We start from the raw sequence: 23,758 nt of genomic DNA, 5'->3' as shown, positions 1-23,758 counted from the left end.
TCAATCTAAAGAACGGGACCTTACTGCCACCACTAATAACTTAAATCTTGAGCAAAACTCCCTCTGTATTTTTTATCTTTGCTAGTTTCATTTTGCAATTTGCATGTTTACCAATGTACTTATTCTACATTAAATATATTTTATTACATATTAGTACTCCCTCCGTTTCAAAATATAAGTCGTTTAAGGTTTTTGCACACAGATTAAGAATTTAGTTAATTTTAGTTAGATTTGCATGGGTAATAAGAATTGACATTAAATATTATATTGATAATACAAAATAACCTATAAGATTATCTTGATAATATAAAGTTGCATTTAATATTACATTGGTATTGTAGAATGCCTTATTTTGAAACAAATTCTTTTAGCTAAAATGCCTTATAATATGAAACAGAGGGAGTAATAATTATAATCATTGAATATTATTATAGTAATAAAGTAGTCATTGACACGAATTAAACAAGATTCCACATAATTATATATTTGTTTTTATATAGGGAGAAAATTGTAAAACTCACTCATAATGTAAAAATTTTAAATGAGAAAGGATAAAAAAAAATACAGAGAGAGTACCTAAAATTCAGATAGTACTCCATTAATGATTAAACTATCACCTTATTATTTTTGCTAAAACCCTACTTCGTAATTGCTTAAAGGAAAGAAAAAAATGGAGAAAAGAAAGTTGATGAGAATGAAAGGGAGTGAAAATCTAAAAGGTCGTCTTCTTCTTTCAACACTTTCATCAACTCCCATTGTTATCGACGATATTCGATCAACTGACATCAATCCTGGTCTTCGTCGTTACGAAGTCTCTCTTCTTCGTCTCATCCAAAAAGTCTGCGATGATTGCTCTATTATCATCAATGAAACTGGTTTGTTTTTACTTTCCTTTTATTTTTATTTAATTTTATGTGTTATGTATTATGTATTATGTATTATGTATGTATGTATGATTGATTGATTAATGCAGGTACCAAGTTGACGTACAAACCAGGGATTGTGATGGGTGGCAAATATCTGGAGCATGATTGTGGGTTGAGTCGTTCAATTGCTTACTTCTTGGAAGTTCTAATTGTTCTCGGTTTGTTTGCCAAAAATCCCCTTCAAATTACTCTTAAAGGTACCTTTTTTTTTGTGAACTTAAGACTTTTATTTTGGTTAACATGAATTACTACTGTATATGGTGGAAAAGGGGCCGTTTTAATCATGGATTTCGTGCTTATGGAACTGTAGCAGTGAGTGGAAGTCTTATGTGACTGAAATGCTAACTCATGATGCAACTTAGCATTATTGTCATACATATAAATAAATTTATTCTTCACCATATTAAAACAATTCATAGTATTAGTCATACGGTCATACTCGCTCTGTATTTTTTATCTTTCTCACATGAAATCTTGACGCTATTCACACTTAGAAAGAATCTTCTAAATTTCTATAAAAAAAATATGAAGAAAATAATAGTATCAGAGCCGACAGTTTAGTTGGGAGAACGCACATACAACGGTGGACCACATGGTTGGCTTGCTCGAGCACGTAGGGTGCAGTATGCAAGCTCTAAGGCGTGGGTGCAAGTCTTATGGTGTATGGTATTCAGTATGGTTCTCGAAGATGGGTGACTCAGTTAAACATAGCTCAAAGACATGATGCATATCATTGGTCTAATGGGAGAATTGTTAGGTATATATACCACCTTAGAGGGATAAGGAGGAGTTACCTAGTTTATAAGAGTTTCTCACCTACAATAGTATGAGACCTTTTGGAAAGGAGCCCAAAAACAAATCCATGCGGGTTATGCCCAAAACGGACAATATCATACTAATGGTGAAGCTGTAGGTGGGCTTGCGGCCCCAACAAAAGGGAGTCTTAGTCTTTGACTCTAGCCAATTAGTATAATAGAAGTGGGACTTAATAATATAAACCACAAAGAGAGGTAAATTGTAGTGAAGGTGATCGTCTACTACTCCACATTTGTACCATACCATCTTGTGAACTATCCTTTCTATTTCCCATGGTTCTGAAATTTTCTGTGCAGAATACAACTCTTTTCATGTCAAGGTTGCTACTTTAAATTTAAGTGACATAAGTTATGTTCCATCAGGTATAACGAATGATTCAAAAGACCCATCTGTTGATACATTCCAGTTAACTACCTTGAACATCTTAAAACGCTTTGGAGTATCTTCACAAGGCCTAGCATTGAAAATTGAGAGCCGTGGCGTACCTCCTATGGGTGGTGGACAAGTAGTTTTGTCAATACCAATTTTGCACACTAGTTTAACAGTAAGTACTACTTACCATTTTTTTTATTGGTAAGAGGTATTAGTTAGCATTTGTTATCTTATCGTATTAAGTAGACATTTTCTACTCACACTTTATGTCTAATCGTTGCAACTAAAAAAAACAGAGGTAGTATCTGTTATCCATGTAATGTATGTTATCTAATGTTTGTTCATCTGATCATATACATCATTCAGGCAGTGAACTGGATTGACGAGGGAATGGTAATGCGTATTAGAGGGGTATCATTTTCTACTCGAGTATCGTCTAAGTCAGAAGCACTTATATGTTCTGCTCGTGGTATCTTCAATAATTTTCTTCCGGATGTCCGCATTTTCATTGATCACAAGGCTGGTGCACAAGCTGGAAAGTAAGTTACTGCGTTTTCTGCTTTGTAATTTCTCCTTGAATTCTAAAGAACACCTTCATAAGTGTCTAATGCATAATACTAAAGACATCCTTGAGCCTCATGGATTTGATGTGTTTGTACGATTTCCTTTCAATCGCTACTTCTAGTTTCCATTTCGATTCAGCTCCTAAAAGTTAATACCCTCTAAAGTTGGGACCTACACAGGTTAATCAATAGTTCAAACCTTTTAAAAATTCTCAATCAAAGTTGAGACCTCTATCGTCAATTTTTCCTAATTTTTATTGGATATTTCATTTCGATTCAGCTCCCCAGGATTTGGGGTTTCATTGGTTGCTGAAACCACTTCTGGATGCTGTATCTCTGTTGATACTGCTGTCCATCGTCCACATGAAGAGGAGACAGCTGAAATGGAAGATGGTGTAGAAGTATATTGGAGATCGCCTGAGGATGTTGGTGTGGATATTGCTTCCGCTTTACTTGGTGAAATTGAGCAGGGGGGAGTGGTAGATTCAACACATCAGGTCTGTTTTCTTAACATACAATAGATAATCTTATGTTAGGAAATATGCAGTATAACTTTTAATTAGTGTGTGCCCCTTAATCTGCTTTGTCTTGTAGATCTATTGACAGTGTCTCACTGGCTTTGTAAGTGTTTTATTTATGTAGATAATTTTTTTTTCTTAAACTACCTATAGGATGTTTGGAAGGCATTTTTTTTCTTCTGTTTGTCTATATATAAGGCAAAACCTTCATTGCTTTTGCTCTATTTGGTGATTTAAAGCAAAAGAATGATGGTTTCTGCACTCTGCTTATAAAGAAGAATCGAAATCTTTATAGTTGCATTACTGGGTGATGTAGAGCAAAGGGGTGATGATTTCTACACCTAGGGTTGAGCTTATAGAAAAGCACAATTATTTATAGGTTATGTATTGTTTGTGGTTCTTGCTAGCTATTAACTAGATTGGTATAATTAGCACCATTTTTCACATTGGTTAATTTGTCGAAAGATTGAAAAATTGTTCTCATTGATGGAAACTGAAGTCGTACCTCTGTAATCTCATGATGCAAGAAGGAAACTTGAAATTTCCTTGTTTCATCATTTTTGAGCCAAAGGAACTTTTTGGAACTTTATTAGTAACACACACTCGGCATTTTATAATGATGTTGGTTAGGGAACTATCTAGTATTTTGTTTCAACCACAAAATATTTGGCAAAAAAGGATCCTACACAAGTTTGTAGGATCCTCAGGGTATGCAAACCATGGAAAAATTGGAGTTTTGGCCTTTTTATGGAAAAGAAACATAAAGAACCTTTAAAATTTTTCAAAATTAACTAGCAGTTATAGCAGGAAGGCTAAGATGGTTAGGCTTTGTGCATGATGTGCACCATATACACTTATGTATGGTCTACTAATTGAAATTTTCGATTTTAACTTATAATTGAGATCTATGTCATTTCGAAGTTTGACACATTCTTCACTGGGTGTCCAATTTACAAGTAACACTTTCAGCTTATGAAGCTTTGTTCCTTTCAGCTTGTTTCAGGAAAATGTCATTGATAGATGTAACCAAGTGATCTCAATCTAATATGGATTTCAAGACTAATATTGATTTTTAGGGATGGATTAAGTGCAAGCTTAAATGCATTATAAGTCCTAATGTGTAAATTGGTCACTAGACTTTGTTTTTTCTTTGTTGAAGAGAAACAAACTAGGTCTGGCCCCTAGGATATGGCCAACCTACAACATCCTTAAGGAAGATGGTAGAAAACAATAAACCAGAAGAAGAAAACACAATACAGTAACGAAGGTGCGTCATGACCTCTATGAACCATAAAATTCGCCGCTTGATTAGCTGCCGGTAGCAATGATAAATAGACATAACTTGAAACGTCTTCAGCTCCTTAAGTGAATCCATAATCAAAGTGAGGCCGTGAGGGGTAGCTAGAAATAAATGATTGTTTTGACTGTTGGTAACCATTTTTTTCTATTTTCTATTACATGAATGCCTTTCTAAATCATTTTAGCAACAATATTATCATACTTTGATTTTAGTACCTTATATTGGTTACATATTGGAAACTTCTAAGAACCCATTACACTAACCAGTTTTGTACAACCTATTTTTGCTTTTTTTCCAGGGCTTGCTATTTATTCTATGTGCTTTGTGTCCCCAAGATGTTTCGAAAATTCGAGTGGGGAAACTTTCTCCCTACGGAATAGAAATTTTAAGGCTTGTAAATGACTTTCTTGGTGTCAAATTTGACATCAAGCGTGACCCTTCAACAGGCACTATTATGCTTAAATGTGTGGGATGTGGTTTGAAAAATCTCTCTAGAAAGCTTTCGTGAATGTAATTTATCGTTTGGTTAGATATTTGATGGAATGATGAAGCAGGGTGTGCTTCGTCAACCCTGTAAAGGAAAATTGATATGGAGTTGTTTAGTTTTAGTTTTAGTTTTTTCCAAACTGAGAATGTATGTGGTTGAGTTATTATATATATGTTCGACAAAATTGAAGCTGACAAAGATGTTTATATAAGGAGACATTGCATGAGTTCCAAGCAAGTTCATCAAAATAATAAGTTTGTTGATCTCTTAACAAGTATCTTCCAAAGTTGCACGGATATGAGACGCGACACAGACACGTGGACACAATATTTACAGTTTTGATAGTAGATTAGGCTATATTGTGAGAGATTTAAAGACATTAAAAGGAAAAAAGTAAGCTTTTAGGGGAAAAAAATTATTTTAATGATAAATTACTATGTTGGTTTCGTTTCAATCCATCATATAAATTCCATCATATTGAACTTCAGGACATGGATGCTGTGGGGCTAACAACTTCCCGCTCTTCATTTCCAAAAGTAGCCTTTCCTTCTAACATTTTTACTGCTATCTGTGCTACTTCCGCAAACCATTCATCCTCTGGCAATGTACTGCACAAAGATACAGTTTAATGGAATTAAGGACTTAGCTTGTTTGATAACCTTGATATATATTGTAGTACATAAATAGTTACAGCTCGTTCCTCATGTTCTGGCCATTTCCAAGATTATAGCACGGAAATAAGTATGATTTCCAAGCTCCCAACTATTTATGTTCTTCATGATCCATAAATTTTACTGAAACATAAAATAAACTTAAAGATAACTAACCTATAAGGATCAATCCCAGTAGCAGAAACTGCATCAATAGCTCTAGCAATGATGTTTTTAGCTACTTGTTGAAGATTTCGAGATAAGAAACGGCCTTGGGATGCGAACAGCATGACAAACTCCATATCTAAGTAAAACTACAGAATAGCAGTCCCCACAAATGTGAACATTTTTTTTAAGTTGAGATGGTTTATGTGATAATGTGAACAATAACATCCTACCTGCTGAAGGCCAAAAGGACCCAAAGGCTTTGTCCCCTGCTCAATTTCTTCCCAAAAAGTTTGATCATCAGAAATCCACAAAATAACTGTCTCTGCCAGTCTTATTAGCAGTAATGTCGCGAATCTTTCCCTTCCTATAAACATCTCTGATGCAAGTGCAGCTATCTGACTCAACCTCATGTATAATTCCTAAGAAATCAGGAAAGTTTTTTTTTATTAAGATCAGTCAGTGCATATGAGATCAAATTCTAACAAATCAATAAATATAATTTCATGTCAGTAAGATCCAGGAGTAGATGAAGTGGAGAACCTGAAATATCGAAGAAGGGAACCATTCAGGCTCCTGGGCATAGCCATCCAATCTAGTATATAACTGTGATGTAAGACGGACTTCACCATCATCAGTAAAGATGAGTTCAAGGGCATGCTGTCTGCAGAAGCTATCTCTTAACCTGTCAACTGATTTTTGGAGCCTCTTTTTCCAGTCTCTTTGCTCTGCTACACGGCTTTGTCGATCTAAGTCTTTTCTAGAAGGTTCTTCATTTCTGTTAGTTTGGTTAAAGGGTAGCAACTTTGCAGCAGCACGAGGGAGAAGCTCGTCAGCTAGAACCAGTGCATTGGCTAGCAAAGCAAGCTGTTGGGCTTCAGTCTCAGCCACCTTGATGATTGAGACTCCTTGACCATCTTGGTTTGCCTCGCTTACTGATACTGGGAACGCATTGATTAGGGTGTTTATATAGGAGTTAAACGCTTCTACTAAACCTTCGAGTAATGGAGTCCCTAGTTGTAGAGTCTCTAGGGGTTGTACATCTTCAAAGAGATCCTGAAAGAGGAAGCTCATAAGTATATGTATGTATATGCAACTTAGCTACTACTCGCTCTGTTTCTTAATAAACACAACACTTTGACTTTTGCATTCAAATATACAAAGTGTAAGTGCATTTCCTCACTAATTTACTATTGTATTATCATGTAGGATGTTGTCAGATTTGTTTCAATGAGTCCATGAAGTCTGAATAAAACTGTATTAGGTGATGAGGAGAACCTGGACCATAGAATTAAATCTGTGGGCACTCCTACTGAGCTTAGGTTGATTCACAGAACCAGGTGAAAATGTCAGAGACCAATCATCAGAAGAAGCAAGAGCAGCACAGTTTTGCTCAATCCTTCTTAAATTAGCAATAAGCGCCTGTTCAACAAGTGGCTTAAAATCTTTCAGCAGAACAGGAGAAAGAGCAAGTCCTCGAGACTCAAGCAATGAGCAATGTCCCAAGCAGATTTGCACACACTCAGTAGCTGCTCTCAGATTCCCTGAAGCAGCTGACTGAGAAAGTGATTGCCTCCTTACAAAAACACTAAATTTCTCTGTTAGCTTAACTGCCCATGTGACTAACTCTGATGTGTATGAAGTATCCTCCCCGAAAACAGCCAGAGAATCACCTGATGCTTGTGCAATGGTGGAGAATACGAGCTGCGATAGACTAGTGCAGTATCCTGCCCCTGCATTTGCAAACAAGTCTTTATTGATAGACCATCTCATACAGGTAATTTTGATGTAAAATGAGATAGTGATCCCAAAAGAGATGTAAAACTTAGTAATTGAAAAAATCAGTGGGACTATGCCAATAAAGGAAGTCAAGCATTCAAAATATCATGTGAGTTCTTGTGACAGAACATAAAAAAAATTTTGTTTATATCATCGCAGGATGGAGGGAATATGAGATTTTGTAATAGGAGTGCACTTTCTTCGAACTTATCTTAACAGATGTTATTAAACTTGATCAGACCTGATCAACTCTTATTTCACCTAATTGTCTACACCTTTTTAGACCTATTTTGAGGTGAAGAAAATACACCCTAAGTCTTCTTTAGAAGCCAGAAAAGATCTCCCTAGTCCGAGCAGAAATTATTGTAAGACCATCTCATACAAAACTAGAATGTACCTGAACTGGCACTGGAAGTTGCTGCAGCAGGCTTCAAAGTCTGCATAATCTGGTACAGTTTCTGGCGATGCGCATTCAAAAGTAATGTATGAGCTCTTGGGCCATCCCCTAGTCTTTTAAGTGCCAACACAACCGCTCTTCTCTCAGCTCCTTTAGTCGAAGACTGGCTAGCTGTGTCCACTAATTGATCAGCTAACTTCAGCCGGCTAGCTGTGATGGCATTTTGAAGCGATATTAGCATTGGTGGGTTCAAGGATCCTCTGTCATTAGCATCTTCCACCACTCCCTCGGCTTCATCTAAGGCTGTTAAGGCTTCCTCTACCCTTCTCTCAGCTAAGAGCACTTCAAGAGTCTCAAGAAACTCATTCAACCATGTCTCAATCTTGGTGAGCTCACTGTTTTTCTTCTTTGTTATGTCTTCATCAGCTGGGCCTTGTAGACCCGGTGATAACGAGTTAACATGGACTCCATCGGCTAAGCCATGAACAACTGCTGCTTGAGCTGATAAGAGGTTTCGAAGTGATAAAAGTTGGCCTTCAAGTGCTGATATTTCCTTTGCAGTCCTGCAAGTTGTGCAGGTGCAGTATCACATTATAGAAAATGGCTACATATCAAACTACTCCCTCCGTCCCATAATATAGTGTCTACTTCATTTTTGGTGTTTCAAACTGTAAAATCTTTGACCGAATATTCTCATTTGTATATATAAAAAAACATATTCATGTGGGATCTTATTAGGTTCGTCTCAATGTGTAATTTCATAATATCAACTTTTTATATTTTTTATTAATACAGAATTGAAGATATTAAAGGTCAAAGTTACGTCTTGGATACCATATAAAAAAGAAACAAGCACTATATTATGGGACGGAGGGAGTATTTGATTTCATACCAAATGAGAAACAAAGGCATATTCAGCTACATACATTAGTCTCTAGATAATTTTGGCAAAGATGTGTTTTACAATTCTAAGAGATTCAGAGGAGTTAAATATGATTAAATGGGAATGTAGTGAGATAATTTTGCTGACCGAATGAAAGCAGAATAATTAGCATATACACTTTTACGCATCTCCTCAGCTGCTGCCTTATGAAGATCCTTAAGATAATTTGTCATGTGCTTTAATTCCTATTAATCAAAATATAGATAAATTAATGAAGGCACAATGATAAAAATAACAATTTCTATTATTATTGGCAAACTAGTATTTGGGCGCAGGCATTGCCGCGGGTTGGTATTGTGTTTCCGACTTGATATGCATTTTTTTCCATTCCTACTAAAGTATATTAAGAAAAATTCAACATTTATAAGGTACAAATATAATACTCCTTCTATTTCAAAATATAAGTTATTTACGCTTTACGAAAATTGGCTTGGACCACAAATATCTCTCAAATACAATAAATAAAAATTATATAGTTGGATTCGTTTTGAGAAATACTATAATACTATTTTTTAAAAATTTCTATCAACATAAATTAAGAGTAATTAAAGATCAAAGTTTGAACTTGAAAACGGAGGGAGTAATGTGAAAACTTAAAGCATGATTAAAAGTTGGTTGAGATGGTAATTGTGTCATGTATAATAGCAAGAGGTTACGGGTTCAAATTTTGTTGCAACCGTGCAAGTTAATTTACTTTTGTTAATTGACATGACTTATGTACACATTAGACAATTCTAATGGAGTAAGGTGCAATATAACGTGTATACATTGTCACACACGTCTTTTAATATATTTATATAAATAAGCAGAATGGTAGAGTTTGCTTCAATACAAAGAAAAATGCGCACATTACAGTATTACACCAAGGTGTACGTTGAATCACTGAATGTGTTGTAATAAAAATACTCTAATATATCCAAATTTAATTGCATTTCGACAATGTAAGTCTCAACTCAACAAATAATCATCATAAAAATGTAGTAATAAAATTTGGTAAAATAAGACAAATACCGTTTCAGCCATGTTATGACATTTAGAGTTGATGAAGGAATCAGCATCAAATTGGGTGCTTTTGAAAACCTTAAGACGGTCACTAAGAGGGAGTTTCGATTCCTTTTCAAATTCATTGGAATCTCCTAAGCTTACCATATGATCCATCTTACTTTTTTCTATATCTTTTTCTTATGTAACTTTAAAAGAATTTCCTAATAAATCTTCAGAAAAGAATTACATGTTTCCATGTTTTTAATTGCTGAAGAGGAGAATTTTTGGATTCAATAGCATAAAGAAATAGAGGGGAAGAGAGTGTGATGATCCGTGATGTGATATGTTGTGAGAGGAAAAATAGAACAACAAACTCATTTGTGTTTTTTTTGGACAAAAGAACACAAAAATGTTTTACTATTCTTGGCTTCTTTTGTTAACTAACTTTCTCTAAAACTTCTATATAAGGAGTTTATTATTGCATGGCTCTTGTCTTTTTTTTTTTTTTTTTTTTTTGACAAACGAGGTGATGTATCTTGTCTAGATGGAGAGATGTTAAGCCCATGTTTGGAAAAAATTGTGGCCAAGATTTGGAATGGTATTTTAATGATTCTGTATTGGGTTGTTTGGTAAGAAATGACGTTGGTTGTTGATGAGGAATTGAAGAGCGAAAAAACGAAAATGGTGCTGAAGATCTGGTGGGGAGGATGTTGTTGATGATGATAGATGATTTAGGATTTGTAAGAGGAGAGGGAGTTGATGAGAGGACAAAGAGGAGAGGGAGCTGATGAGAGGAGTTTTAGGGTTTGGGCATCGTTCGTCTGAGTTGGGAGAACCGAGTGTGTGAGAGAGGAGAGGATTATGAGAGAATGAGAGAGGAGTGGGCTAGGGTTATAAGGGAGGAAATGGGCCACGAGGAACATGGGCCATGCAGATTCCGTCTTTCTTTTAGAAAAAATAAGAAAATTTGATCCGGTCTTGTGAACCGCATCAGATTTTAGAAAACCATACCGGAAAGAAAGTGGATGAGGGGGGAGAGAGAAAAAACAAAAACCATCCAAAACCCTTTTTAATCAAAGAATTTGGCTTTCCTTTCCTCTTGTATTCCTTTCCTGTTGCATTTCCTTTACCCTGTAGTATCAAACACCCCCTAAATGTGTATCTAAGTCAATTTCAAATAAAATTTAACCTATTTTAACTCATATATTGGTCATAAATGCTTTATAGATACAAGAGACAAAAAATTAGGTAGCCCTTTTAGTAAGGGAAACACCCGATGAGTAATGACTAAAGAATTTGAAACAAAATGGAGAGCAATTAGACATCATTGTAGTCAGTTTTCGAAGGTAGATGAGAATAAACTAGGTAGCGTATATTAGCAATCCAGTATGACACCAATTTTTTCTTTTAGACCAGTAACAAGATCATCACATTCTATATATAGATCATTGTCAGCCCCTTTCTCCAATTCTCCAAAGATAGTTTGATCCCGCTTTAATTGGTTATAAGTTAATCTTATATAGAGAATTATATAATGTAAATTATTTACAATAATTGTAAATATAGTTGTAAATGTTGTTTTAATTACAGTGATTATATTCATTATATAAATATTTAATATGTTGTTTGCATTTTACTTTTTTTTATTCTTTTCTATTATGAATATATATCGAGTTTTTCAAACTATACAAATATATGAAATGGCATGCTTGTCAAAGTTTATGTGCCACGTGGTACCTTCCTTCTTGCACTAGAAGTCTAGAATTTTGTCAAGTGTGCACTAGACAAATCATGGTGATTTTTGAAAAAAAAAATGTTAATGTCTTGAATCAAACTCTTTGCCTCTAAACCAAGTGCTATTTGGTGCAATCATTTTAAAATAAAATATTAATAAATAAAACGACCTAAAAACTAATTTGTTTCTTAAATCAAACATGAATTAAAGAAAGTTCACATAAATCGAGTTTCATCTTAATTAAAAAGTATCTACAAGGCACAAAATGCATTGCCTCATTATTACGTTAATTGACTAAAAAAAAAAAATATTCGTAAATCCTGTCCTAAACTCCTAATATAAGAGTATTATGCATACCCCTCAAAAAAAAAAAAACAGAGTATTATGCATAAATAGACTCAACTTTACAAGTTAATATATGTTAATGATGGCAACAATCAACATAACCAACTAGTTTTTTTTTTTCTTTTCCGAATAGGAGTAGTAAAGCTTTGTATATCATCATTCATCAAAGTCTATTTGAAACACTTTAGGGAGCATGCCTTCCCTTATTCTATCTCGTCTATTAAAAAGCATTCGTCCTATAAATGGTCCTACCTTTAAAAAAAAAAAAAAAGATTGTCCGACTCCGAGATTAATCATATTTTTTTATAGAAAAAACAACAAGAATAAATAATATAAACGGAATCAATCTGAGGTCTTAACATCATCAACCAAGACTTTAACCAATTAAAGTACTTCCTCCGTTTCATATTACTCGTTACACTCCTCAATTCACGGATTCCTCGACAATTTTTGCAGAAGAGAGAGGTAGAGAGTAAAAAGAAAAGGGACCCTTGTGAGAAGAGAGAGATTATTACCTAAAAAGAAAGTGTGACAAGTAATTTGAAACTTCCCACAATAAAAAAATGCAGCGAGTATTATAAAACCGAGGAAGTAGTTGACATTCATCTATTTGCACCAACCTTAAAAAGAAAACTAAGGTACAAAACAGAATAAGAATAGCGCAGATACAGTATCACTCAGGATACACTTTGAGATCCTAGTAACTGCAGAAAAAGGAAATAAATCTTCATCTCCAACTCTCAAACTTTATAAAACAGTATCATATGATCTCATTAGTAGTTTAATACTATCATACTCCAAAATTGCCTCTTCAAAAAAATAAAAACCTAAGCCAAAACATTCAGACACAAATTCTTAAATTTGTGGAATTTCAGAGGAAAAACAGGGGGAGAAAATAGATGAAGAGGACGAGTTACAAGTTTGACTCGGTGTTGATAATGAGTCGACTCAGGTCACTTCATCTTTTATTGGGTCTTCTTTTTGTTTATTTTTTCTTAATGACTACTCAATTTCCAGTACTTTTCCGTTTCTTAGAAAAAAACCGAACTTCATCACGTTTCCTTCACGAAACGCCACGTCCTTCAAAAACGCCTGATATTCTCTCTAACATAGTTTTCCGACAAACAATCTCCGACAACAAAAACAGCTCTATTTACAAAACTGCCATGCAAGCATGGATCGTGGGCTCACAATTATGGGCCCACACGAAAGCCCAAAAGGGCCCACCGACGAAGGAAGTATCGGCGGTGATGACGTGTCCAGAAAAGGTGACGTTTACAGAGTCGAAGTTTAAGGGAGTTGTGAGGTTACCATGTGGGCTGACGCTTGGGTCGCATGTGACAGTTGTGGGCCAGCCCAGGAAGGCCCACAAAGAGAAAGAACCGACTATATCGTTGGGGAAAGATGTGACGGTGTCTCAGTTTATGGTGGAGTTGAGGAGAGAGAAAGTTGTTAGAGGGGAAGAGGCTGCTAGGTTTCTGCATTTTAATCCTAGGATTAAAGGGGATTGGAGTGAGAAGTCCGTCATTGAGATGAATCACTGTTTTCGTGGTCAGTGGGGTACCGCCGTTCGTTGCGAAGGCTGGCGTTCGCCGTCCACGGAAGAGACTGGTAATGTCGCTCTTAGGCTCTATTCTTTTCGGACTGAACTGAACTAAACTGAACTGAATGGTAGTGAATTGATATTTATACTAGTAAAAAATGTAATGTCGAAATTGATTTGATTTGACAATAAGAGTCAAATAGGACGTTACTTCTTATGATGCCTAACTCTTTACGATAGACCAAGAGAAAAGAGTAGCAAAGAAAATTATGGTGGGGTATATTAGAAAGCAGAAGAGAGAAATTATGGTGGGGTATATTAAAAAACTAGAAGAGAGAAATGTGATAACCACGAATTGGAGGGTAACCATCGAGAGTAAGAAAAATATGGGATGAAATGAGTAGGGTATGAATGAGGTGGAAGAAGTGAGGAACTAATAAAATAATTGACGACCATAAACTATAGGGCAGTCTTTGGTGCGTATGCTCTTTAAGCAACAAGTGATATTGCATTGTTAATCTAAAATTGGAGTAAGTGAGAACCAAGTTTTCCCATAGTTGTAACGGGGTTTTTTGCTAAATTTTAGATAGTACTACTAATAATGAGTGGTCATTCGGTTGACAATCTTGAGATGAGGAACACTTAGGAAACCTGTACTTTGTAGAAGTATTAAGCTGTAAATTGGTACTTGATAGAGATGGAATAAGTTGTGTACTTGAGTTGCTAGCTCAACTAAAATTACACCGGTCACACTTATTAGGAAATGGAACTTTGTGATTGCAGGAATTACAATCTTGGGGTAAGTGTGCATATGTTACTACCTAGGTTAGTTGATCAACTTTTGGGGGAAGGAGTGGCCGAGTGGTACTTGAGACATGGGTGAACAAGGAGAAAGTATTGACAACTCATAGTGAGATGCCAAAATGGCATCTCACAAAATTTTTGGTACCAAAGCTAAGTCAAAGTGGTACCAAAATAGAGTATTTTGATACCGATTCTATTTTGGTATTAAATTTCAGTTTGGTACCAAGGTTATATTTTGGTCCCAAATAACTCTTTTTTGATACCACTTTGACTTAACTTTGGTCAAATTGTGTGAGATGTCATTTTGACTTCTTACTATGAGACGCCTAAAACACCTCGTGAACAAGAGTTAATGTCTTTTGGGGCTCCTTATAGACAAAAAGAAGCGATTTTGTTGGAAGTATAACTTCGTGAATTCAAACAAAAAAATCACAAAAGAAAAATATAAACAAGAATATTTCCTCCCTTTATTTTCTTAATTGGTGTTTTGTATCTTGCTCATAAATAATTGATGTTGTAGAATTAGTTAATGACACAGAGAAGATAGCTTTATTTATCGTGATTCCCCCTACAATGCCATTATTACCCAATGAGAAACAAGTATATTATTGGGGTTGGAAAAGATTTAATGTGTTTGTTAGGAATTGATGTTAATAGGATAGTGCAACTAAGTTGAAGTAATTTACCTAGTTCATATTAGAAATTTGGTTGGTTTGAATCAATTAGAGTATATGGGATTTTATTGGAAATTAAGTACTATTTTGGCTTCAATTTGGGACTTATGTTTTATGAGGATAGAGGTATATATTGATAAAAGTTAATTATCACTAAAATGATATTAAAGTCCAATACGACAAATTTTTTGTAATCTTATTTATGTGTATTTTAAGAGAAGCGATGAAAGGTCTATTTCAAAAGTGAAAGGGACAATTAGTTTGAAGCTTGAAATGGAGCACTGAATGGGTGAGATCAAGATAAGAAGATCCTCAATCATTGACGATTGACAGTCGAAGCCAATTAAAAGAAATACTTTCTTCATTATATAATAAATGCAATGTGGAGGATGCACAATTAAAATGGAACACATTTGATTAGGAGAAAATTAGAGGTCAAAGGAGGACCCTATATGATGAAGAGAGATAGAGAGAATCCTTTAACCATAGAAGTGTTCCATTTATTTTGCAACTTCCTAGAAAGGAAAGTTTCCATTTATCTTAGATTAGAGTATTTATGTATTTTTTCTTGTTGGAGATCAATTAAAATGTCATTGTATGTCTATTTTATGCTTCCTCCGTTTCTTAATATGTGCAACAATTTGACATTCATCTTGCCTATGCACAACTTTGATAAATATTTTTCTAAGCATCTATTAGTAAAATTACCATCAAAAGGGACTTTTAATGAAAATATATGCTGACGCTAATAACATTAGCTTTAATATATATTTTGAAAAAAAATTGGTCAACATTAGTACAAGATTCGTGCAAAAATCGAAGTAATCTAAGTACAAACAAGTGAAGTATATTTTAATTGGGCTCACTATTGAAGATGCTAAGACAAATGTTGGAGCTTTATAACATTTGGCCAGAAATTTTGTTTTTTAATACTCCTTCGGTTCATAAACAATTTCCTACCTATATAAATATAAAAGGTTGTCAAATTGAAATCTTAGATTTCTTTCGATGTATTTACGAAATATCAACTTTTATAATCTTTCTTGATACTTATCTGAAGAAATTATTGGTCAAAACTCAAAAGTGTGCACTGGAGACCATGGAAAAGAAAGTGTAACATAACTTCTTTGAAATTGACGGAGTATGTGCTAAGGACTAAGATGTAAATGTTTTGGCTGGAACAGCATGGTTGCTTATATGTGCTACAAGATTACTTGAGAGTTTAACAACGTTTACAACCAATTAGGGAGGGAGGGAGGGGAGGGACGGGGTGTGTTTGTTCATTTTAAAGTGGAGACAGACTATCTAAATATCTTTCCCTTCTCGATAGTTCTGAGGTCGCCAGATATTGAATAAATTCTAATGCAAGCATAAACGAGGTCTGAAACTAATTGCAAGGAATCCAAATTGAGAACATCTGGTTGTCCTTTTTATTAAGTACAATTGGAGAAGTAAGGGCAGAGACTAGAGGTGATTGCATGCCTGCATTTCAGAAAGATGTAACCATTGATTGGAACTTACTAATCCTAAGCGTTTGAGAAAGTTGATTTCATCGGCAAGGTGTTACATGCTTAGAGCAGTGTTTCCCTGTTCAGTATCATTTATATTGATAGAATTAACTCTTTAAATTTCTTCTTGATGATTGAAATGTTCCAACTGGATTCATGTAACCTGTCCTCTACGGAGTTGTGGACAACACTATTCAACACCCTACCCCCAAGAAATAGAAAAATCAATTTAAACATTGGATTCGTGGGACTTGTGCCTGAGCCGATACGTAATTCTGATTAAGGGGAAATGACTTAGATACATGAGTTTGGTACAATATTGTAGCAGGCTTATTTTTGTGTTTCTGTTCATCACTCAGCTAATCACTAGAGCCTTTCTTTTTTGCAGTTGATGGGCAGGTTAAATGTGAGAAATGGATTTATCATAATGCTAACCAGTTCGAAGAGTCGAAGACTACTTTATGGTTGGGCAGATTGATGGGACAGAGGAAAAAGGTCGAATTGGACTGGCCTTATCCTTTTTTAGAAGAGAAGCTCTTTGTTCTTACCATCACCACTGGCTTGGAAGGTTATCATATCAATGTCAATGGACGGCATATTACCTCATTTGCTTATCGAAATGTAAGTATTGCGTTGTAAATGCTTCCATTGCCAAAATCGATATAATCTCTTTTGCATGTTTCCCTGTTTAGGAGCATTTCATTAGGGATGTCATAAGAAACTAGGAAAAACCTTTTCTTCTGATTCAATCCTTCACCTTGGGTTTTTCTTCTGGTAGATATTTAAAAACCAGTGATCATCTTTGCTTTCTACTAATATATTAAGTTAATTTTGTTTTTGCACTTTTTTTTTTAAACTTACAAACAGTATTGGGTACCAAAAAGAATATTTAGTAGGGTCAAAACAAAATTGATAGATTCTATACGACATTTTTGACCTTTTCCCCTTTACAGTTGCTCAATGATGTAGCGCATTAAGAGCTTTGTTTAAATTTGCATCTGCATTTACAGGGATTTGACTTAGAAGATCCCATGTCGCTTCATGTGTATGGGGATGTTGATGTACATTCTGTATTTGCTGCTTCCTTGCCCACATCACATCCTAGTGTTGCTCCTGAGAGGCATCTTGAGATGTCACCTAAGTGGAAGACTCAACCACTTCCTAATGCACCTGTTGATCTTTTGATTGGCATAATATCTGCTGGAGACCATTTTGCTGAACGTATGGCGGTCCGTAAATCTTGGATGCAACATGACTTGGTTAAATCGTCAATCGTTGTAGCCCGCTTCTTCGTAGCACTGGTAAGAGGCTAAGAGTTAGGCGACGTTGTGATGATGCTTTATGTTTGATCTCTATTGTCCCAAGAGTGATTGTAGTTTTTGATGTCGAACTATTGGCAGCATGAAAGAGAAACTATAAATGTGGAGTTGAAGAAAGAAGCTGAGTTTTTTGGTGACATTATCATTGTGCCGTACCTGGACAACTATGACCTTGTTGTTTTAAAGACTCTAGCAATTTGTAAATACGGGGTTAGTACAAGAATATTTCTTGTTAATCATTAGATTGAAAGTTTTCATGATACATACTGATTGATTTCCTTTTTCTTTCTTGCTCTCTTCCTTAAGGTGCATATTTTGTCTGCAAAATATATCATGAAATGCGATGATGATACCTTTGTAAGGGTAGATGCTGTGCTTGAGGAAGCACGACAAGTCAATAGTCACAAGAGCCTCTATGCTGGGAAAATGAATTACTATCACAAGCCCCTGCGTAGTGGTAAATGGGCGGTATCATATGAGGTATAAGGAACTTTGATCAAGATGGAAAAGTTATTTTTGTGAATTTGTTTAAATCGGCTATGTTATAAACAAATTTCTATGACTTTAACCTAAAATGAGGTGTCGAAGTATCACCCATGCCAAAGTGTCGAGGCTCCGACATGGGTACTTGAGGTAAAATGAAGAGTCTAACATAATAATTTACAACTATGTTTCTGATATTTTTCCTCTGTAATATTTCAGGAATGGCCAGATGAAACTTATCCACCATATGCTGATGGACCTGGTTATATTGTGTCTTCAGACATTGCGCATTTTATAGTGAAAGAATTTCAGAAGAACAGATTGAGAGTATGTCAGATGTTATCTTTTAATTCCAGCTCTCTGACTAATATTATACTTATCATTTTCTTTGTTAATATGGTTAAGTAACATCAGTAATTGTTACATGTAGTTGTTCAAGATGGAAGATGTGAGTATGGGGATGTGGGTTGAGCAGTTCAACAGCTCAAGACCAGTGGAATATCTGCACAACCCGTATTTCCTCCAGTTTGGTTGCATTGACAATTATTACACCGCACATTATCAATCCCCAAAACAACTCATATGTTTGTGGGAGAGACTGCAAAGTGAAGGAAAACCGATTTGCTGCAACCTATAAATTTTTTACCAGTTGGACAAAATTTATCCCTCCTTTACTGCTCGGAAATTATAGGAACTACAAAGTGGCACAATCAGAGAGATTTTGAATTGTATATAGCTTATACATAGATCCGTCTGATGAGTTCAGAATTAGGTGTAAACAAGGGGAGGTGGCTAGTTCCGGACATGTATACGAGGGATTTTATCTATTTATTTTGAGGTTCATATAAATCAATAAAAATTCGAGATCTGGTTCGTACAGGAGGGTTTTCATACAAATTAATCAAAAGTTGACAAATTGGCAAGTTCATTTTTTTGCCTGCAATAAGAGCATACTCTTACAGTTTTGCCACCATCTTCTTTGCTTCCGGTATAGGTGAAGAGGACTACACGTTTTAGCATCTTTCATGGTGTGAAACGAAGATTGAAGATCCCATCTTGCCAACTCAAGGTATGAATTGAACCCAATATATTGTTTTCTCAAGCAGATTTTCATGTGCATTCCATGAAGTAGAGAACATAATAGTCATGAAGATAAGACTAAATTCAGTCCATTAGAAAACATAACATACTATTATAGTAAGCTTTATTCCCTCTTGGAACTTTGCATTTTTTTGGGGTTGGCTTATGTCCTACACCCTTATAAAATGGTGCATGATTGAGCATTATATAGTCTTCAAATTAAACACTTAAGCTAGTGTTCTGCTGTTTCTGAATCATTAGATTAAATAAAGCCCTTCTTTATCACTAGTCTAGGAGCTCCGATCAATGGGAAATGAAAGCAAAGATTCTTTTGTCAAAAGTGATTCCTTATTTCGTAGTGGTCTTTAAAAAAAAGAATCATATCCCATATGATATATTCTCTAGAAAACCCACTAAACCTCCAAAATTGTACTTTCCAACTGTGTTTTGCCTTATCTATTTTTAGTTGATTACTTGTATCATTATCTCTTTGTCTATCCCTGGCACTTCTGCGTTTTGATGATTTAAGACCTGTCAAATGGGATGATCAAGTCGATTTCAGGTTGAGCAAGGTTTTGGTTTCGGGTCAGTTTTGTTTTAGTATTGGATTTTTAAGCAAGTCCATTTTACAAAAATAGTTTCCCTTAGGACTAAAGGAGCGTTCTCTTCGACTTCTTTTTGCTCGAAGTACTACAACTATTGGAACTTGATGAAACTTGTTTTAAAAGGTGTTAAGAGTTATTGGAATTTATTTGGACTTGAAACTTTTTCTTTTATATTAAAGAGAACACACCCTTGGCGGGTTTCAAGTCAAAAACTTTTGCATGACACCCCCATATTCGGGTAAGTTCGTGTCAGGCCCATTATATGTGCGTGTTTCTTTTTGTATGTTCCTGGTAGTAAGTACTAAGTAGCGGGCTTAAGACACCATTAATCAGTTTAGAAAGAACTAAAGAAGGAAAGAGAATCGAAATTTCGTTGAATAATAAAGAATAATAGTGACTCGCGGAGGAGTCAACTGCCAACCTTAGATGAGAGTATCTTAAGACATAAAAAAGACCTTGGATGAGAGTATCACACAAGTTGGAGTAATATCTAATATGTTATATTTATTTGCATTTCCATATGTTACAATTACTTGTCTCAATTTCTTAAAATAAACCCAAAAAAATAATCATACACCCAAAAATCTTATCTTTTTGGAAGTTGAAAGTACAAAATGAAGGGGGTAAGAACTTCAGTAGCTGATCTGGTTCTGTTTTCTAAAATTAAGCTGTAATTATATAATTCTAGAACGAGATCCAGAACAGCAGCAGTATACTAGCATACAGGAACAAGCTTCCTGTAACACAGCAAGGATGAAAATTTAGAGAAAAGAAAAAAAAAGTTAAATCCCAAAAAATATATACTAAAGTAAAATAATTGAACAGAACAAAAAGGAAGAAAAAGAAGCTTGTGCTTTACTTGCATTAAGAGAAATCTTTTTTCAAAAAGCTTACCTTTGATCCAAGGAGCAAGCCTTAGCCCAGAATTCCAAGAAGCTTGAAAGTAACAGTCTGTACTTGTATTGGCTCCATTTGGACAGTTACACACAAAAGTGTTGTAAGTTCCAGTGTAAGCACAAACCCCATTACTCCTCTCACAGTTGCTACAATAAACTGGATAATCATTCTTCACATTGAACTTGTACTTCAATGCCACTCCATACTTCCATGCTTCGGGATTAGTTTCCTGATCATTGAAGCTGTAAACTGCAGTATATGCCTTGCACTGTGCCTTCTGTAGGTCCATCTCGAAGGCAGGCCCGAGATCCACAGGTGCGTACACACAACACGTGGAGATTGGGACGTTCAGCTGGCTGATAGGCTGGCAAGAGTAGATCGAGCTGCAGAGTGTGGTACCTATTTACGAATAAAAAATTTAGAGAATTTTTTTTTATTTCGTATTATTGTTTTTAGTTGTGTTTATGTATGAAAAAATAGTTCTCCTTAATAGAGTACCTGTGTTATCACACTGCGGGACATTAGTGATGTTTCCATTGATAGCACCTTTATACATAGGGGAGGAGTCCAATGAACAGTCTAGCAATGCAAAGACGCTACTGTCATGGAAAGAGAATGGAGCATCCCAGTCTAAGCTGAACCCTTTGCTAGGCTGAGTACAAAAACAGGTGGACATAGTAGGGTCCGAGACGTAGAGTATCTCATTGTCGTAATCGATGTTGGTGACCGGGTAAGAGCCGGTGTGGGTGATGAAGGTAAGTTGTCTTTGGTTACATGTAACGTGTTTAACAAACCGAGGGTCGCCACACCCTGGACCGCCTCCAAACGGGTAGCGGAGTTGGATGTCACCGCAGAAGCGTTGACATACTTGGGAGTGGGAGGGTGGGAGGAGAAAGACAAGGAGGAGAAGAGATAGAGAGAGGTGGTTTAGGTTCATGGTTTGATAGTGTAAGGGGAGTGGTGTAGGAAATGAAGGCGTGAATGGGAAGTGTTTTAGAGATTCGTGTGTGGATGGTTTATATGGGTTTTGAGTTGGAAGATAAGTTGGAGTAATTTTGTATTGGAAAGAGTGAGAGAAATGAAGTAAGAAAGGACCAATATGGCTTTTTCTAATCAGGAATTTGATTCACCTTTGATTGAATGTGGTAGATGCCATTTTTTCTCTCTGTTTCCATGCTTCTTTACTCACTTTTTTTTACTTCTTTAATCTTTACTAGCCGACTGAAGCTTGGAGAATATATTATGCATATTTTGTCTCACAAGTCTACCATCTTACCTTAATGCCAACGTTTCTTTCCAAAGTAATTCTTAGTTTCTTACTACTTCGAGCTGTTCTCCCCAGCTTATTTTCAGTTCAATTCAGTTCAGTTCAGTTCAGCTCTGGACAAGACTTTTACTTTCACATATCACTATTCAATTCAGTTCAGTTCAGTTGCTTTATGCCGAAGAGAACATACCCTTCTCCTGTTCTGTTTTAAGTGAAACGTTTGTTTTTTCACGCAACTTAATGGCCAATGCGCTTCTTTAATCATTAATATCTTTAATTGTGCACACGTAAAAAAATATAAAAAGTTATAATTTGATAGTATGCATCGAGATGATTTTAACAAGATCTCACTTGAGTATATTTTTCTTTATATGATGGTGATAAATTGAAGTCAAAATTGATCAATAAATAGTGTTATTTCACCCAGTGTTTCATTTAAAACAGAACAGATGAAGTATATGATTTTATATGGTATATAGAAGGAATTTTTTTTACTAAAATATATAGGGATGACTTTCATAGTTAGTTAGTACTACTTCTGTTATTTTAATAATTATATCATATTCTTTTTTGGGATTTTTAAAATCAATGTTACCATTTCCTTTATGGGAAAGGTTTTCTCCTTACACGTGTTCTGTTTAATGCTTATACGCGTGTTATTTCCTTTGAATACAACAATTAAAAGATGGAGGAAGTAGGTGAGTAACGCAAATGACCCGATAGGACTTGACTCATTATGGTTCGTCCGAACTAGCCTTTTAACGGGTTCGGCCCCTTAGAGTGTCAAGCTGATCAGAACTATGGGATTCCTCAGCCTTCATTAAGATTGGAGTAATGCGTACATTAAGTTTAGGACTCTCAGAAAATCTTACATTAAGAATGAAAATTTTGACAAGTTGAGAGTTGAGACTTCATGTTTAAGTAAATGTTTTAGTAGTGGCAATAACCATTGGTCCACATAGTGCTTTAACGCTGAGAATCACTTTGATCTTTGAGCATATTGTAGTTACATTACAAGTAGACTATTTCTGGAAAGTTCTTCCAGAAATATTCTGGTGCTTTCAGGCTTTCTGCAATACCAACTTACCAACAATTAACTTCTCGTAATTCCAATGTAAACTTAATGTCTAAGGCCAACGTAAGCTAAGTTTATGTACCTTTTGAAATAATAAATGTTAATTTAAAGAAGCTAATGTCAATTTATATAGAAGAAAAAACTCTCTATTTTCGAAAGTTGCACCGCGTTGTATTTTTTGTTCCCGAATATAAAATGGTAGTTTCTTTTTTTGTAATGAGATATAGTGAAAAAAAAAAGGTTGAAATATTGGTCATGGAACCAAAAGAAATTGGACTAAGGAAATGTGAAAAAATAATTTGGATCATGCCGATAAAAATAGACTAAGTCATGCTAAAGTTGAAATGTCATGCATCTAAAGCACTAAAAAAAAAAACTCATAAACTAAGTCTTTCCCTCCAGCATTGTTAGGAAGTTTTGATTCTTTCATATAACTAGTTAGTTATATTTTTGAATTTCGCACTTTTTTTTTTTTGACATCAAGAGAAACGTACAATCTAAATATTAATAGAAATCTTATCAT

The 23,758-nt window shown here is 35.2% G+C and overlaps 4 protein-coding genes across 7 annotated transcripts; 2 read left to right on the top strand and 2 right to left on the bottom strand.

The window, feature by feature from the left end:
- The first annotated feature begins 605 nt into the window (after positions 1 to 605).
- LOC104898015 (probable RNA 3'-terminal phosphate cyclase-like protein) lies at positions 606 to 7,146 on the top strand. 4 transcript variants are annotated; one of them, XM_057395534.1, is made up of 6 exons: positions 606 to 875; positions 974 to 1,123; positions 2,105 to 2,286; positions 2,481 to 2,653; positions 2,958 to 3,174; positions 7,007 to 7,146. In XM_057395534.1, the coding sequence occupies exons 1-6, from the start codon at positions 671 to 673 to the stop codon at positions 7,037 to 7,039; spliced, it is 960 nt and encodes a 319-aa protein (XP_057251517.1). In that variant the 5' UTR covers positions 606 to 670; the 3' UTR covers positions 7,040 to 7,146. The 4 variants fall into 4 exon arrangements, with proteins under 4 accessions (XP_057251517.1, XP_057251518.1, XP_057251519.1 ...); XM_057395535.1 differs by lacking the exon at positions 7,007 to 7,146 and adding an exon at positions 6,315 to 7,005; XM_057395536.1 differs by lacking the exon at positions 7,007 to 7,146 and adding an exon at positions 6,311 to 6,447.
- LOC104898093 (exocyst complex component EXO84A) lies at positions 5,370 to 10,367 on the bottom strand. Its single transcript, XM_010685103.4, has 8 exons — positions 9,928 to 10,367; positions 9,004 to 9,101; positions 7,974 to 8,536; positions 7,076 to 7,530; positions 6,341 to 6,853; positions 6,031 to 6,219; positions 5,810 to 5,946; positions 5,370 to 5,590 (listed from the first exon to the last, which is right to left on the bottom strand). The coding sequence occupies exons 1-8, from the start codon at positions 10,072 to 10,074 to the stop codon at positions 5,467 to 5,469; spliced, it is 2,226 nt and encodes a 741-aa protein (XP_010683405.2). The 5' UTR covers positions 10,075 to 10,367; the 3' UTR covers positions 5,370 to 5,466.
- Positions 10,368 to 12,120: 1,753 nt separating this feature from the next.
- LOC104898014 (hydroxyproline O-galactosyltransferase GALT6) lies at positions 12,121 to 19,190 on the top strand. The gene is made up of 7 exons (XM_010685005.4): positions 12,121 to 13,591; positions 16,898 to 17,130; positions 17,520 to 17,810; positions 17,910 to 18,038; positions 18,135 to 18,308; positions 18,531 to 18,638; positions 18,742 to 19,190. The coding sequence occupies exons 1-7, from the start codon at positions 12,880 to 12,882 to the stop codon at positions 18,946 to 18,948; spliced, it is 1,854 nt and encodes a 617-aa protein (XP_010683307.3). The 5' UTR covers positions 12,121 to 12,879; the 3' UTR covers positions 18,949 to 19,190.
- A 1,290-nt stretch (positions 19,191 to 20,480) lies between these two features.
- Positions 20,481 to 22,051, bottom strand: LOC104898013 (hypothetical protein). Its single transcript, XM_010685003.4, has 3 exons — positions 21,392 to 22,051; positions 20,891 to 21,292; positions 20,481 to 20,733 (listed from the first exon to the last, which is right to left on the bottom strand). The coding sequence occupies exons 1-3, from the start codon at positions 21,828 to 21,830 to the stop codon at positions 20,681 to 20,683; spliced, it is 894 nt and encodes a 297-aa protein (XP_010683305.2). The 5' UTR covers positions 21,831 to 22,051; the 3' UTR covers positions 20,481 to 20,680.
- Between the last annotated feature and the right edge of the window lie 1,707 nt (positions 22,052 to 23,758).

The sequence above is a fragment of the Beta vulgaris genome, chromosome 6 (genome assembly GCF_026745355.1).
Source record: "Beta vulgaris subsp. vulgaris cultivar EL10 chromosome 6, EL10.2, whole genome shotgun sequence".
Lineage (NCBI taxonomy): Eukaryota > Viridiplantae > Streptophyta > Magnoliopsida > Caryophyllales > Amaranthaceae > Beta > Beta vulgaris.
Note: the sequence above shows the minus strand (reverse complement) of the source record. Positions and strands in the feature narration are given on the sequence as shown.

Coding starts and splice junctions, on each gene's coding strand:
- LOC104898014 (XM_010685005.4), top strand. CDS start 12,880: ATGAAGAGGACGAGTTACAAGTTTGACTCGGTGTTGATAATGAGTCGA. Junction 17,811..17,909: donor CCCGCTTCTTCGTAGCACTG/GTAAGAGGCTAA, acceptor AACTATTGGCAG/CATGAAAGAGAAACTATAAA. Junction 18,039..18,134: donor TAGCAATTTGTAAATACGGG/GTTAGTACAAGA, acceptor CTCTTCCTTAAG/GTGCATATTTTGTCTGCAAA.
- LOC104898015 (XM_010685006.3), top strand. CDS start 671: ATGGAGAAAAGAAAGTTGATGAGAATGAAAGGGAGTGAAAATCTAAAA. Junction 876..973: donor TATTATCATCAATGAAACTG/GTTTGTTTTTAC, acceptor TGATTAATGCAG/GTACCAAGTTGACGTACAAA. Junction 2,654..2,957: donor GCTGGTGCACAAGCTGGAAA/GTAAGTTACTGC, acceptor ATTTCGATTCAG/CTCCCCAGGATTTGGGGTTT.
- LOC104898093 (XM_010685103.4), bottom strand. CDS start 10,074: ATGGATCATATGGTAAGCTTAGGAGATTCCAATGAATTTGAAAAGGAA. Junction 9,102..9,927: donor GTCATAACATGGCTGAAACG/GTATTTGTCTTA, acceptor TTTGATTAATAG/GAATTAAAGCACATGACAAA. Junction 5,591..5,809: donor ACTGGGATTGATCCTTATAG/GTTAGTTATCTT, acceptor ATCTTTGTGCAG/TACATTGCCAGAGGATGAAT.
- LOC104898013 (XM_010685003.4), bottom strand. CDS start 21,830: ATGAACCTAAACCACCTCTCTCTATCTCTTCTCCTCCTTGTCTTTCTC. Junction 21,293..21,391: donor CCCGCAGTGTGATAACACAG/GTACTCTATTAA, acceptor ATTCGTAAATAG/GTACCACACTCTGCAGCTCG. Junction 20,734..20,890: donor GCTTGCTCCTTGGATCAAAG/GTAAGCTTTTTG, acceptor GCTGTGTTACAG/GAAGCTTGTTCCTGTATGCT.